The sequence below is a fragment of the Brachyhypopomus gauderio genome, chromosome 9, assembly GCF_052324685.1.
Source record: "Brachyhypopomus gauderio isolate BG-103 chromosome 9, BGAUD_0.2, whole genome shotgun sequence".
In the NCBI taxonomy this organism is placed as follows: domain Eukaryota; kingdom Metazoa; phylum Chordata; class Actinopteri; order Gymnotiformes; family Hypopomidae; genus Brachyhypopomus; species Brachyhypopomus gauderio.
This window is the reverse complement of record NC_135219.1, coordinates 1050906-1066101: the sequence shown is the minus strand read 5'-3', so window position 1 is coordinate 1066101 and position 15196 is coordinate 1050906. Positions and strand designations below refer to the sequence as shown.

The following is a 15196-nucleotide window of genomic DNA, read 5'->3' as shown; positions in this document are numbered from 1 at the left end:
GCTACTGTCTTTTTCTCAGATCTGAACATCTCTGTCCTCTTCCCTCCCGTAGTCTCAGGTAAACCCCAGTTTGGAAAGGTGTGATAATGACTGCTGAGACAGCGGGCTACTGCACAGCCATCTCCTCCTCCAGTGCTGTATCCACGGACGTAGTTTTGGGGGGGGACGGGGGGGACATGTCCCCCCCACTTTTTCAAAAGCCGGTTTTGGTCCCCCCCAGTTTTTACAGTTAAAACCAAATATTTAAGTAGCGACGAAGTCATGTCCCCCCCACTTTTTAACGGTTAAAAAAACAATATCCAAATAGCGACAAATCTAGCACTAGGATCATGCAGCTCCGAGCTCCCCCCCCCCCCCCCGCTCAACAATTTTCATTCAACCCCCCCCCCCCCCCCCCCCCCCCCCCCCCCCCGCTCAACAGTTCGCCACCCCAGGTTGTGTCCCCCCCACTTATGAAATCAAAACTACGTCCATGGCTGTATCACCACCTTTTCTCCCAGGTGCAGTACTGAAGTGGTTGTGTAAAGGTGTGGAATGGTGTTCGTTTATATACCTTGAGTTTAGAGGTTCTCTGGTGTTTAGGGTTGGTTCAAAGCTTTAATTATGGCTGTTCATTTGGTTCAAAGCTTTAATTATGGCTGTTCATTTTAAAGGGACTCAAACTAGCTCCGGAAAAACAGGCCTCCTGCATACGGATTCGGCTGACTAAGGTAATGATTACAAATAAGGCAACAATTCTAACTTTAGATAAGGCTTCTGTTATCTATTTTGACTACTAAATCAATACTTGCTTATCATTTCAAAATCACTTCAGTATCAGTGGCAGTGCTAGTTATGTTTTATTTATAGTTTGTTTGTTAAACTAGCTTTGTTGCTATAATAATCCTGAAAAAAAAAATCTTCCTTTAAACTGTTGCATTTTGTCTACTGTTATGGATGGAACCGAGCCTACATGTGATCACTGCTAACGTTGTCTAGCAAGAGCTACTGTGCAGGCCAAACCGTATCACGAATGTATCACCATCTCTGCGTGATGCTGAGACGGGCCTATTCTACCGTAAGAGTGTGTTTAGTGGACCCTGCGCTCGGCCGAGCTTACGGCACCGCCGTTTATTCTCGAATTTGGGTAATCCGTTCGGTTTTACGTTAATATTGGGGTTAATGGAGGCCAAACAATATTTAAACCACGGTCGCACGGAAGGACAACGTCTCTCGTTAGTGGTCGTTCATTCTCCATTCTCTCTGTTTCGTTCTTTCGCTTTTTTGTGGCTTACAGGTGAATCAATTTTCCCCCGGTACATTACAATATTATATATATATATATATATATATATATATATATATATATATATATGAATTATAATATAATTATTAATTATGAGATGGACTTTGTGAATTTTTGATTTCCTTCAAGCGCCTTGCACAACATGCGAACACCTGCACTGTAAAAACGAACTTCTCGCGTCTGCACCACAGACCAAAACACTTTCATTCACACACAATCAACGTCGTGAAGTGACTTTGAGGCCTCTAAAATAAAACGGTAGTGTTTCTTATAGACTTGCGTTCCCAGATCAAGTTGATGTATTAACTTCATAATGAAAAGGCGTGAAACTGCGCTGGGTTTGTTAACTTGATTTTAACCTCCAGCACACACACACTCTCTCAAGTCCTTCTGATAAATGATGCGGCAGCAGCCTCTGTGACTCCGGCGAACATGAATTCATCCCTCCGCCATCTGTCCATGTGCAGGAAACACGGGGGTGACAGCTGCCGTTCGTCAAGTGTCAAAACAACAGAATAGTGCCCGTAAAGGTTTAGTGAGAACAACACCTTAAGATGCCATTCACACACGAGCACAAACACACACGTCCTTCATACTATCATTGTTTTGTTGTTGTTGTTATTGTAGTCCTGGGTTTTATTTTACAGTCTATTCATGTCTGCATCTAAACCAAACCCACAGAGAATAAAAGCCTCAACCACATTTTCATGTTTTTATTTTTGTTTTATCGTAAATTTGAGTCGTCCTAAAAGGCCAAAGCAGCCCGTTCTCTTGGTCAAACACAGACAAGTCGAGCCTCAAGCCAGCGAGACACACCGCCAAATAACCCCTCAGCCTAACACCCGGAACAACTATAAATACACACGTAAATATGGCTTTGTTATAGTTTTTGGCATGTACTGTAAGTAGAAAAGCCATGCTGAGTAATTGCAGTATAGGGGCTGTGCAGTGAGGGGCCTGATAAATACATTCGGCGATGCAGCAGGCTGTAATTTTTCAGAGGAGCAGAATTAGCATCCGGAGGCGCACGAGCCCCGCGGCGTCATTACGCGCGCGCTCTCCAGCGTCCAGCCACTGCCCGCGCGCCACGGTGCCGCCGGAACGCAGCGCGAGACACCGACGGCGCTCGCGACAGAACGAAGAGGCTCCGCGAGGACGCGTATCAAACGCTGTTGTGATTGAGCTGATAACAGTCACACACGGGGTGCGGGTCTTTTGTGTTTAGTGAAAATAGCGACATTCTCATGAATGGGGCTATAAACGAAGCTAATGGCTGAAGTAATCTGGGATTTTATGACGGTGATTTGTGTTTATTCCCAGGAGTAATGGAGACGTAAACGTCTTTGATTTTGACTCATTGGTTTTGGGCGGAGGGTGTGTGGGGAGGGGGACGATTCAGTCAGCGCTCTCATCTCTGGAGAGTGACAGCTCTCAGATTAGATCATGTACGGATTTCATAAGCACTTCTGAAGGGGAGAACTGTGGTTAGAATATTAAATGCCACTGATCTGAGACAAGGTGGGGGGTCTTGGTTATTGTGTTGGGCGGGTTGATGGACTGGTTATAATGTTGGGGGATTGATTGACTGGTTATGGTGTTGGGGTATTGACGGATTGGTTATGGTGTTGGGGGGATTGATGGATTGATTATTGAACATGTGCTCAGAACTCTACAGTGAAGACACAAGTCTCCACTAGGTGCTCGGTCACGGCCCAGCAGTTTAATCTCATCAGTGCCTCTGAGAATGATTGTATTTCAATCTGATCTCTGCTGTCTGTGTCCTGCGGTGTGTCCAGACAGTAGATCGGCTGCTGCAGGAGTTGAATGTTTCCACTAGACCTTTAGATTTGCCCTCTTTTCCTGGTCAAAAGAGTTGCAGTCCTGCTGCGACTGCTCTAATGCTCTCGTCTAGACTGTTTACACTTGCGCAACCGTAACCTTTTCCTTCGCCAGGGCCTGGACCGTCACGTGCCTCCTCCCTGCGGGGGCGATTTCCTGCCTGGAGCACGATGCCGAGTCCCAGCCGCGTGGACCTCGCCACTGGGATCCCAGCGGTTTGACCGTTTGGCCTCGTCAGGGTTTAGAATAATAAGTGAGCGGCGAGGACACGTCAGCTGTGCTGGGAGCCGTCGGCTGAGCTCGGCCAGCGCATGACGCATGCGTGCACGGTACCAAAGACTCCTGCTGTCGGGACAGAATGTGCGATAGGACCCAAGGACATTGGTTCTTCGAGGCTCCCAACCAGAGCAGTCAGAGGAGGACGTTGAGATGGCGCTGCCCGGCTCCAGAGTGTTTTCTGCTCCACATGTTCCTCAGTCTGGCTTTGGGGGTAGGAGATGAGGGTGGGGGTGATGGTGGTGGTGGAGGGGGGGGGGGGGGGGGGTAGAGGGGGGGGTTTACAGACAAGCCCATGCCTGGCGGCCAATGACATTGTTCCCCTGCTCCTGGCCCACAAGCCGTGCCGGGAGCGGTTGGATCCTCAGTGAGAACACGCAGTGGCGCCAGTGATGCCCAGATGGCGTGGTGCTGGTTGTGCGTCACAGCACGCCATCTGATTGGCACCGGCGCCTGGGCCGTCACCAAAAACAACGTCTACGGACGCATCCTCGTCTGTTCCGCTTCTGTCGGGGGCCCTTCCTGGACCGAGCGCTTCATCAGCAGGGTCAAAGGTCACGTGCCACTCGCCGACCCGCCTGGGGTCACCGCTACGGACGGCTCGTCTCACCAGAGGCGGCTCGCCGGTTTCCCGTGAGACAGAAATAGTGTGTAGAGCTGTGGCGAGATCAACGTTGACTGTCTCGCCTCTCGTCTGAACGGTGCGCTGTCTCTGTAAATCACTGCTCTGCCCTGCGTGTGTTCCTGAAGGCAGACAAAGTTCTCCTCGTATTTCACTGTTATTCTGCTCCAGCCCTTGGGGCAACAACAGTCGTACAGTGCAACTCATTGCCATTCATATCTCCTCAGCAGGAGAGGAGAGAAAGAAACCCCCCCTACCTCCAAGCCTAAAGGGGCTTTGCCAACAGTCGCCCACTGCCTGTCAAAACGTCATTTAGACGGGAAAAAGTGATGGAGAGGAACCGGATTTAGACGGGCAGAGTGACCGAGAGGAACCAGAGCAGCGTGCGTGAAGTAATCTCATTACAAATCACGCCTTACCGTCGAAAGACACCAGCTACAGGTGCCCGCCTTCTGATTCACTAGACGTTAAAACCATGCAAGTGTCCACCTGTAGGTTACGGGGTCGACGGAGTTGAAAGCGTCAGGCAGCTCCCTCTCTCTCTCTCTCTCTCTCTCTCTCTCTGTCCTCTCTCACACTTACACTGCTGACTCTATGTATGTCCGCTGCTCGACACAGAGGTGATCGCTTTTTAAAGCGACTGTCATTCCATCAGTTCATTTCCATCTGGGCTATAGGAGCTGCTGCTTATTAATCACATAATGTTATGAGCTCTCATAAGCAGAGTTAAGAATTGAAAAATTATATATAAAGAGTTTATTATTGGTTTTATTATGAGTAGCAATAGTAGTGTTGTACTGCTTTTTGCGTTGTAATAACTGATTAATGCGACATATAATCATATACGATTGTCAGATCCCTAAACAGGCAAGCATGTCCGTTGAGATGAGTCATTCAGCAATGTTAATCAGCAGCGTTTTGATTCGTGTTTGTCTGTTTTTTTGTTTTGTTGTTATTGTTGTTTTAAAGCAGGCCACTCATCAAAATATGAAGAAGCCATGTGTGCACGTGCAGTGACAGGGCTCGAGCAGGTGTGGAGGACACCGAGCGCGAGCCTGTCGTGTCACATAGCATCAGTCATCTCCTCGAGCCTGACCTGCTGCATACAACAGCACATGAAATAAGGGATCTCGAAAGAAATTATCTACTAATAGGAAAAAAGTTAGTTTGTTTAATTATTATTCAACTAACCGACATTTGTTGCTGGTGACTGGCGCGAGCATTTAAAGGTTACTGTGTGCGCGTAAAGATAACCTTAAATCGTTATCACCACACGAAATGGTGCATTGGACACAATGTTTTTACTATAAGGGCTTTCTTTGTGTCCGCTGCGCAGCTGTTCTTTTCAGAAGTCTTGACGTTTTGGGGTGCGGGGGCGTTTTAATCCTCACCATTGTGTCTGCTGGTGTCTCTGGCCCTGCACGTCTGTGATGCTCGCGCTGTGCACGTTGGAGCGCGTGACGCGCTGCACTTCAGAGCCTTCATAAACATGCAGGACTTGAGCGCGCGCAGACAGCGCCGGTGGACCACGCACACACACACACACACACACACATACACACACACACACACACACGGAGAGCGCATTTCACCGTCATTCCGTGAAGGCGCGGATACGCGGAGAGAGCCGTGTTAACACTCTCCGTGTGTACTTTAGAGAAAGACTCTCACTCGTACAATGTAAATACACACTTTGGCTGTAGCGCGCGCTTGTTTGGGACCCAAAACGCGGTTCTGGTTGGATTATTTTAATAAAACACGAGTGGAAACGCGCAGCACCTGCGTGAACTATGTGAAGGTAAGTGGATAAGACGGTTCGGGCTGTTCTCATACTGTGTGCATGAAAACTGTTCATGCTTTTGTTAATAAACTGTGTTTTGTAGTGAATACGCGTGTTTCGTGAACAATGTCAACTTGTTTGTAACATCTCTGTTTTTAATTTCTACTTAAAAAAATTCAAGTCGTGTTCAGATTTATACAGATGATGTCCAAGCAAATGTATTATTACTATTTTCTAAGAATCTCGAGGTCTTGTCGTATAAATGAGCTTCAGAAGGAATAAGAACTGCGTCTTTACGCACGTAGACTATTTAATTACCTCGTACATAAATTCAAAAATCACTGGAAAATAATCACGAATATCGTCGAACTAGGTTGACTACGACCTCTTGTGGGATTTACCTCAAATGTAATCAATGCGGAACGGATTTCAAATCCGGTGGTTCTTTCTAGGTTTTTATTTGTTCCACAATTTATAGTTGAATTAACGACAAGCAATTAGATAAATCGATTCTTATTAGCGTGTAAAACGGCACTTAGATGAAGGTGTATGCACTGATAAAGGAACGTCAGCTCTGGAGACGTATGTGTCTCATTATTCATGTGCTGACTGCGTCTTCATCTTCCTCCATAAGAGCCGGTTAACAGCGCGGACCCTAGAGGTCTCCTCGGATGGTGATGGTTCCCTTTGAAGACATTACCGTTGACTCTTTCATTCCGTGATTAATCTGACGTTTTAAATGATATTGAATTTACCCGTGAGCCACCCATGAAGGTCGATCATTCCATCAGAAGTGGAAAGTGCCTCTAAACCCGGGTTTTGTTTTTCTTCACACGTCTCGTTTGGTCATGATGAAGCAGCATCTACTTGTGCATTCAGGGCTCAGCTGGTGCCGTGTTGCATCTCCAGATGTTTTCTTATCTAACACTCCATAGGCTTTAAATTTATGTTCAGTGTGTGTTGAGGAGATAAGTCTCGTCCCATTGTGACACTCTAATTTAATGCCTAAAATACTCTCCCCGTTTCGTCCAATAGATATTGTGAGACGCACCGCCGGACAGTATTTCTCCTCAGAGGCAGACATGAAGTCTGTTCTGGATGGTGTGGCCGACACCACCTTCAAGACGATCACCTCTGGCCTCCAGTATCTCGGCTCCAACGACGCCAGCTATGACGACCCGGCCATCAACGCCGACTTCATCAAGGGCGGCTACACGTTCCAGAAGCCGCTGTCGGCCTTCCGCGGACACTCGTTCCCGGACAAGGTCGGTCCGGACGAGGAGCTGATCCTCAGGGGCCTCCCATTCTTCCCCACCAACGGCACGGACGTGTTCGGGAACCGGAGCCTGGCCGAGGAGGCCGGCGACGGCATGAAGTGCGGGGAGAACTTCATGGACATGGAGTGCTTCATGATCCTGACGCCGGGCCAACAGCTGGCCATCGCCGTCATGTCCCTGACGCTGGGCACCTTCACGGTGCTGGAGAACCTGCTGGTGCTGTGCGTGATCCTGCACTCACGGACGCTACGCTGCCGCCCGTCCTACCACTTCATCGGCAGCCTGGCCATCGCCGACCTGCTGGGCAGCGTCATCTTCGTCTACAGCTTCTTAGACTTTCACATCTTCCACCGTAAGGACAGCCCCAACATCTTCCTCTTCAAGCTGGGCGGCGTGACGGCCTCCTTCACCGCCTCCGTGGGGAGCCTGTTCCTCACGGCCATCGACCGCTACATCTCCATCCACCGGCCGCTGGCCTACCGCCGCATCGTGACGCGCACCAAGGCCGTGATCGCCTTCTCCATGATGTGGGTCATCTCCATCGTCATCGCCGTGCTCCCCCTGCTGGGCTGGAACTGCCGGCGCCTCAACTCGGTGTGCTCGGACATCTTCCCGCTGATCGACGAGAACTACCTGATGTTCTGGATCGGCGTGACCAGCGTCCTGCTGATCTTCATCATCTACGCGTACATGTACATCCTGTGGAAGGCGCACCATCACGCCGTGCGCATGCTCAGCCGCACCTCGCAGAAGAGCCTGGTGGTGTACTCCGCCGACGGCACCAAGGTCCAGACCGCCCGGCCCGACCAGGCGAGGATGGACATCCGCCTGGCCAAGACGCTGGTGCTGATCCTGGCCGTGCTGGTGATATGCTGGGGCCCCCTGCTGGCCATCATGGTGTACGACCTCTTCTGGAAGATGGACGACGACATCAAGACGGTGTTTGCGTTCTGCAGCATGCTGTGTCTGCTCAACTCCACGGTGAACCCCATCATCTACGCGATGCGCAGCAAAGACCTCCGCCGGGCCTTCCTGGCCGCGTGCCAGGGGTGTCGGGGTGGCAGCAGCACACAGCAGCTGGACAACAGCCTGGAGTCCGACTGCCAGAACCGCCACCTGCACATACACGCACACCGGGCGGCCGAGAGCTGCGTCAAGACCACTGTGAAAATAGCCAAAGTCACCATGTCCGTGTCCACCGACACCTCAGCTGAAGCCGTCTGAGCCACGTGGATGCTCGCAAACACCCCCTCCCTCAAAAAAAAAACATGCCCCCTCCCCCCTTCACTACCCCCCCTCACCCCAAACCTCCTCCCCACCCCTCATAAGTCCCCGGGTGTGGGGAAACGTGGAAGCCATGTGCTAACAGCACGTTTTGTGTCATGTTTGGGTTCGATTCTAGTCGAACTGGTGAGGGACTCCAGTGTTTGAAGGAAACAGCGACGTGCGAGAGATCTGGGATCACCACACAGGGATCTGGGATCACCACACAGGGATCTGGGATCACCACACAGGGATCTGGGATCACCACACAGGGATCCGCTCGCTCTCCTCCACTGGATGACGTGTGCCATTGTTGCGTCTCAGCACTCAAGTGCCAAACCCGTTGTCCGCCGCCAGGGGGCGCCCTTCTCAATCACGGCATCTGTACTTGTGCTCCGGGTTCTGACTGTTGTTTGTGCCATTGTTACCAGTCATATCGAGTAACTGTAAACGTGAGGATATTCTGAATGCGCTCATGAAGGCTTACTATATTTTTATACTTTGAAAAATCAGGTTTTTGAGCGATCATATCTTCTCTCATGGGGACAAGGGGCTATTGATCTTTTTAGTATGAAAATGTTTAAGGATGTGTGTCGATATGTAAATATGTGGTACTACACTGTACTATACGTATATCGCCGCACAGTTATACTAAAAGATGTGGCAAATCTCTCACTGGTTGTGAGATATTTTGTCGTGCTCTTCTGTGCAAAATGTTAGTATTGGTAGTGAAACAACACTGAGTCAAACACTGAAAAACATGGGACGTTGCTGTTCACGCTGTCCTCAAGAAAAATGTAACATGAAAAGTGTATTGACTTCCAAATTGTTAACAACTGTTGAGTCTTAATTTCTGTAGTGTTCTGAGTTCCTTTACGAGACTGTAGGGTTGGATTTAAATCTCCACGCTTCCTCTCGACTCTTTCAGAGATTTTGTGTATGAATTGACTGTTCAATATCTTTTTGGCTACTCTTCACAATTCTGCACTTTGCCATTTTTTGTGAATGGTGTGCAAGTCAATTGGACACAAGTCCTTAGGTTGAAGTTAATGGTGTTTCATAGTGGACAGAGTCAGGCCAGAACGAACCTTTATTAGTGTCTGGTAAACCGGGCCAGTCGGTTACCATGTCTGTAAGGAGAAATGGGCAGACATCTCCTGCATTCAAAGCGGGAAAAAACATAACCTTCACACAACATCTCAGCAGAAGTGTAAATATTGCTGTTCAATAACTGCAGTTTGAAACTGTAATGTGGCGTTTCTCTTCTCCTTCCTGTTTTGGGTGTGCTCACAAAGCGGCCGGTTACTGCGGCAACTGTCCTTGTACACGGGTCATTTAGCAGTGTCCCTCATAACACGTAGGCAGGAGGGACGGAGACACTGCTCCGTGTGATTAAACCAGGAGGGACGGAGACACTGCTCCGTGTGATTAAACCAGGAGGGACGGAGACACTGCTCCGTGTGATTAAACCAGGAGGGACAGAGACACTGCTCCGTGTGATTAAACCAGGAGGGACAGAGACACTGCTCCGTGTGATTAAACCAGGAGGGACAGAGACACTGCTCCGTGTGATTAAACCAGGAGGGACAGAGACACTGCTGTGTGATTAAAGGACAGTGTTTGCCAGGAACTTCAGTGAGACTTCCCAGGGTGAGGAAACTCAAAAAATATATACATAATCACCCACTAAATACTAAAAAAAAAAAGTGCTACTGTATGATGTTTTGTGTATTGCGGTACAAATAGTGATGATATTGATCCAAAACTGTTACATATAGCTTTTAAAAACCTGTTTGACTAACAGCAAAACTTTGTTCATGTTGTACTAAAATCATGATTTCTGGGGTGCTGGCTACACCTCACTTAATAGTGGACATTAGAGAAACATCTGGAACGGGAGATCAGCTTCTGGAATCGACACTTCTGCCTGGTTTCATAGACCAAGCTCAAGCCAAGTCCTGAAATAAGAGATTTACCTTGACACAAGTCCAGCTCATTATCAGCAGTCCATTACAATGACGCATCATCTCAGACGGACGTGGCAACATTTTGTGGTGTGCAGCGTAAACATATTGTCGCTATCCTAAAGACATACGTGACCCCAACAGATGGGTCAAACAAAACGTGGTTTACCTGTTACAGCGAACATACACTCTCACGGCCAGTTCTCCATCAAACTGGACAGCATTTTGACCTCCGAAGAGACCACTGGGGAAGAGATCGTTCATGCGAAGTTGTGACCACTGCGTTGGGGGCTGGTGGTTGATACATATGCAGTTAAATTCCACGATCATAACTCACCGTGAAACATCTCGGCTTAGCACGAGGCCTACTGGAAACCAACGTTTGTTCAGCAGGAACTGCAGCATAAAAGATTCACCCTCTTCAGATTGGGAAGGAAGCCCCACACGAGTGACTACCTTATCTCTCCTTCCCAATGGGCATCAACAGACATCTTCACCTCCCCACACACTACCACACCCACTCTTCTTGGGAACGGAGGTCAAACCACCAAATTCAGCAAGTGGCACCACAAGATCATATGAAAATATTAAAACTGAACTCAACCGCTTCTAACTTCTGTATCGCAGTGTAGTCCGTTTCAAGCTTTTCAATAAAGTTACAACTGACCCTCAAACCATGGTTGATTTGAATAACCTTTATTTATTTGTTACAGTATCCAAGTCAGAAAGGGGATATTTTTATGATGGCATAAATGCAAACAATGAAAAACATTACTCTGCTAAAATGCGTTTTAGCATTAGTCCCAACTTCCGTTCGTCGTAGCGTTAATATCTGCAGATCATAGAAATGCTCGTTTAATGTACCCGTGGCGCCATCTTGTGGACATGGAGTGAACAGTCAGGCCTTCTATACAAAGAGCTTGGAAGACCAACTCAAGTCAATTAGTCTACAATCTAGTCTATTAATTTAGTTACAGCCCTAATCAAACCACTGAACACTTCAGTAGCAAATTAACAGCGAGTGTTTAGGTTTAAACTAACGGAGCACGAGCGGTCTTGCAAACACACCGCACACAATAAAACCTGCCGAACGCGCACTGTGAACGGCGGCAGAACGACTGTGTGTGGGCTGTGCTCGGCAAATCATCCGTGCTGAACTGGACAATCGATGGCAGTAAACCGAGAAGCCTAGCAACCACCGATCCGGGTCTCGTTTATATAAAAAAAGAGCAGCAAATTAATCCTTAATGAGAACTCACATGGCCCACTGCACCATAGTAAATAATAAAACCCTTCATTAGGTAGTCAACTCGGTGAATATTAAACTCATAACTGGTCAAACAAACGTAACATGATCGTGCATACAATGGGGAAAAATAAAAATAAAAAATTTACACGACCGGTCCAATACAGCTTTTATTGAACCCAAACGGCAGGTCAGCCCGTCCTCCTCTTCACGTGCTGGTCGTCCTGTGGAACAGAGTAATAATCACAGTTACTACCACACAATTAAGCTCCTGTATCCAGATCAGATACAAGCGCTGTTGATCAGAAGTCAGATCCATAAAACTGTGTCAGTCAGTGTAGGTTCAGGTTCGGGATATGTTCATCATGAACTCAGCGCCACGTGTTCAGTCACACCGGTGCAGTGAACACGTCCTTACCTGCACAATAATCCCTCACACGAGGCCGCAGGACGCTGCATATAACCAAACACACACGCTCAAACAGCCACAAGTGTTGAACACACTTAATCCGCCCTGAAACTGCACGACTAACTAAATAACGAACACACACCCGAGACCAAAGAGGCAGGAACGCGCCCGGCGCGCTGCTTTATACAGCGCCACTTCTTCGCTGCACAACGTTGGATATTTGATGGCGTACAGCGCCCTCTGCTGCACCAACACGGCATTAACCCGCAAACATGCACAGGAAACTGCGCATTTTTACATTCACTTTTTTGTCTTTTTGTCACCAACGACAGTATTTTAGTCACCGACAACAATGCGCACAAACACGACAATAGCATACACACTGAATTAGTTTAAAGTCGGTATCTTCTCTGATATATAAACACACACTGGGTGCGGGACGGATTAGATTACGGAAATCATTACGTCTTTTTCAAAATAAAGGTCCTTTCTATTTCTTCTATGTAATTTACTCTATATTCCCCACACATCTGGGAAACTTTAAAATTGTAGCATGTTTATCGGTTATGGTATAAAATGTGAACTTTACTTTGTTGTACGTAGTGCGTAATCAATAGGACTAAGAACCACCCGAAAATGTTGAAGTTAAAAATACGAAATAAAAATGCGCTCACTGTGACTTTTATTTTAAAATATAGTACAACGGGCTGCGAGTGCTTTGACATGTCTGACGCCCTGTGGTTCCGTGAACTGTTTAGGGAAATAAGTTTGGCAACTTACTAACTGTTGATATTACTCGGAGATCGACAACAAGCAATGCAAAAGATCGTGGGTGATATGGATCACAGCCCCTCGTGTGCTGGTGAGACAGTCTGAAGTGCCGAGAGCAGTTTGAGGGAGCCTGGCTGGAGAACTTTCACGGTAACGTTGGATAAGTTTAAGATTAATGATCCGACTAGGTGTGTGGAGCTGGTGAATTAGGTACGACACTTATTAAATCACCTAGATGAGGTGAAAATGTGCCGGACTACGACCCAGCTGGCCCAGGTCCACTGTTTGACCTTCTGTGCGTTTCTGGTGGATTAGTGGTGCAGCTTGAAGATCCAGGATAGTTCAGCCGGGAGAGTCAGATGACTTTTCTAGATACGGGTCTAGTTGTGTATTACGTTCTCGTTCATTTTAAAGTGAAAAGTATTGATTGCATGTCATTTAAAGAACACAAAGCAAACGCGACTTGCCCTCTAAACAATTTGTAACAATAATTCGTGTAGCAGTTCGTGTTGCGGTCGATTGGATTTAAAGTTACATAGAAGATACAGTTAAAAACAAAGAACAACCCCCCCCCAAAAAAAAACAACAACAACAACAAATAAGTTAATTAATTAATTAAATAAATTCTATATTGAGTTAACTTCTGAAACGCACGTTTCTTTTTCTTCAACAGATGTCAAGGTTTAAAGCGTTATTTGAAGCCCTCAGGAGGGTTTTTAAGATCGATATGCTGAGGGAAACTGCCAGGCAGTATCCTTTCATATGCGTCCTGCTCGCCTCGATGTTCTCATCTACCATACTTCTTAATAGGTGAGTAGTATCCGTGGATGTACAGATGAGTCCAGTCGTTACTCATGACAGACAGTCGTGGGATGTTGCAGGTGGTTTTCACAGCAGCCCAGTGTGATGATCACCTCCTGCCTCTCTAGGTATCTGCATGTTCTGATGATATTTTGGTCGTTCCTTGCTGGAGCTGTGACGTTCTACTGTTCCCTGAGTCCAGACTACCTCATGCCCAACGTCTTCTTCTCTGTGAAGAACAAAGACCAAGTAAGTTCCTGCACGTGTCTGCTCCGAGCTCTTCCTCTCTGTGGCGGAGCGACGTTGAAAACAGACGCACGTGTTCTTGTTGTAGCGGCCGACGCAGTTGGAGCTCTTCCCGCGGGGTCACAGCTGTGCCGTCTGTGGGAAAACAAAATGCAAAAGACACCGGTAGAATATTCTTGTGTTCTTCAGCCACAGACACATGTTACAAGAACCCTTGTTTTTCCATTTTTCCTGATGTACAAACTGCGCAGGCGTTCTGAATGCTGTCTGTGTGTTTCACAGGCCGGCTCTTCGTATGGAGAACTTTCAGCCATGGTTGGGTTTGAAGGTTCACTCTAAGGTAGACGCGTCCATTGGAGAGGTGAAGTCTCACACGCGATGTTGTTTAGTCAGACAGTAAACGAAGGCGTCTTCTATCGTTAACGTCCTGGTTCTGTCTTCAGGTGCTGGAATTAGTTCTGGAGAACTTCGTGTATCCTTGGTACAGGTAGGGCATGTTTGGATCTTGGAGAAGGCTGTATGGTTTATTGGAGGATTACATGTGGGCTCAGTTAGATTGGTTTTTTTCACTCAGTTCAGGTTAACAGGCTACATGGACAGTTCCTGTTTAAACACATTTACTCTGCTCAGTTTATCAGAATTGATAAAGGTCAGATGTCATAGCTAGGGACTATAGATTTTGTTATTGGATGTGTGTGTGTGTGTGTTTATTCAGGGACATTACGGATGACGAAGCCTGTGTGGACGAGCTCAGACAGACGTTTCGTTTTTTCGCATCGGTTCTGGTCCGTAGGGTTCAGAAGGTAGGCCCCTCCAACCCCCCCCTCCCCCCCCTCCAACCCCACTTCCTGTCATGTGACCCTCAAATCTTCTCTCAATAGGTGGACGTGCCGTCTGTCATCACGGGCAAAATGATGCAGGCAGCTGTAAAACACATCGACATCATAGCAAAAGCGAATGAGAAAGGTAAGAAACCAGGACACAGGACACAGCATCTGTGTGAGTAGGGGGCAGGGTTAGGGGGCAGGGTTAGGGGGCAGGTGTAGGAGGCAGGGGTAGGGGGTAGGGGGCAGGTGTAGGGGGCAGGGGTAGGGGGCAGGTGTAGGGGGTAGGGGGCAGGCGTAGGGGGCAGGTGTAGGGGGCAGGCGTAGGGGGCAGGGTTAGGGGGCAGGTGTAGGGGGCAGGGTTAGGGGGCAGGTGTAGGAGGCAGGGGTAGGGGGTAGGGGGCAGGTGTAGGGGGCAGGGGTAGGGGGCAGGTGTAGGGGGTAGGGGGCAGGCGTAGGGGGCAGGGTTAGGGGGCAGGTGTAGGGGGCAGGGGTAGGGGGCAGGGGTAGGGGGCAGGTGTAGGGGGCAGGGGTAGGGGGCAGGGTTAGGGGGCAGGTGTAGGGGGCAGGTGTAGGGGGCAGGGGTAGGGGGC

The 15196-nt window shown here is 48.2% G+C and overlaps 2 protein-coding genes and 1 non-coding gene across 5 annotated transcripts in view; 2 read left to right on the top strand and 1 right to left on the bottom strand.

Annotated features, from left to right (window-relative positions):
• The first annotated feature begins 5425 nt into the window (after positions 1 to 5425).
• cnr1 (cannabinoid receptor 1) lies at positions 5426 to 10113 on the top strand. The gene is made up of 2 exons (XM_077016367.1): positions 5426 to 5820; positions 6838 to 10113. Exon 2 carries the CDS (start codon positions 6885 to 6887, stop codon positions 8301 to 8303), a length of 1419 nt encoding a protein of 472 aa, XP_076872482.1. The 5' UTR covers positions 5426 to 5820; positions 6838 to 6884; the 3' UTR covers positions 8304 to 10113.
• A 1736-nt stretch (positions 10114 to 11849) lies between these two features.
• LOC143523672 (small nucleolar RNA SNORD50) lies at positions 11850 to 11924 on the bottom strand. Its single transcript, XR_013133418.1, has one exon. It is a non-coding gene; the product is annotated as a small nucleolar RNA SNORD50 (small nucleolar RNA).
• Positions 11925 to 12666: 742 nt separating this feature from the next.
• snx14 (sorting nexin 14) overlaps positions 12667 to 15196 on the top strand; it is a 19442-nt gene continuing 16912 nt past the window's right edge. For 2 of the 3 annotated variants that reach the window (XM_077016365.1, XM_077016363.1), the window contains exons 1-8: positions 12667 to 12882; positions 13406 to 13542; positions 13662 to 13782; positions 13868 to 13944; positions 14062 to 14140; positions 14223 to 14266; positions 14495 to 14582; positions 14661 to 14745. In XM_077016365.1, coding sequence (XP_076872480.1) covers positions 13406 to 13542; positions 13662 to 13782; positions 13868 to 13944; positions 14062 to 14140; positions 14223 to 14266; positions 14495 to 14582; positions 14661 to 14745 — 631 coding nt within the window. In that variant the 5' untranslated portion in view covers positions 12667 to 12882. The remainder of the gene's footprint in view (positions 12883 to 13405; positions 13543 to 13661; positions 13783 to 13867; positions 13945 to 14061; positions 14141 to 14222; positions 14267 to 14494; positions 14583 to 14660; positions 14746 to 15196) is intronic. The other variant, XM_077016364.1, reaches the window with a different exon arrangement.

Coding starts and splice junctions, on each gene's coding strand:
- cnr1 (XM_077016367.1), top strand. CDS start 6,885: ATGAAGTCTGTTCTGGATGGTGTGGCCGACACCACCTTCAAGACGATC.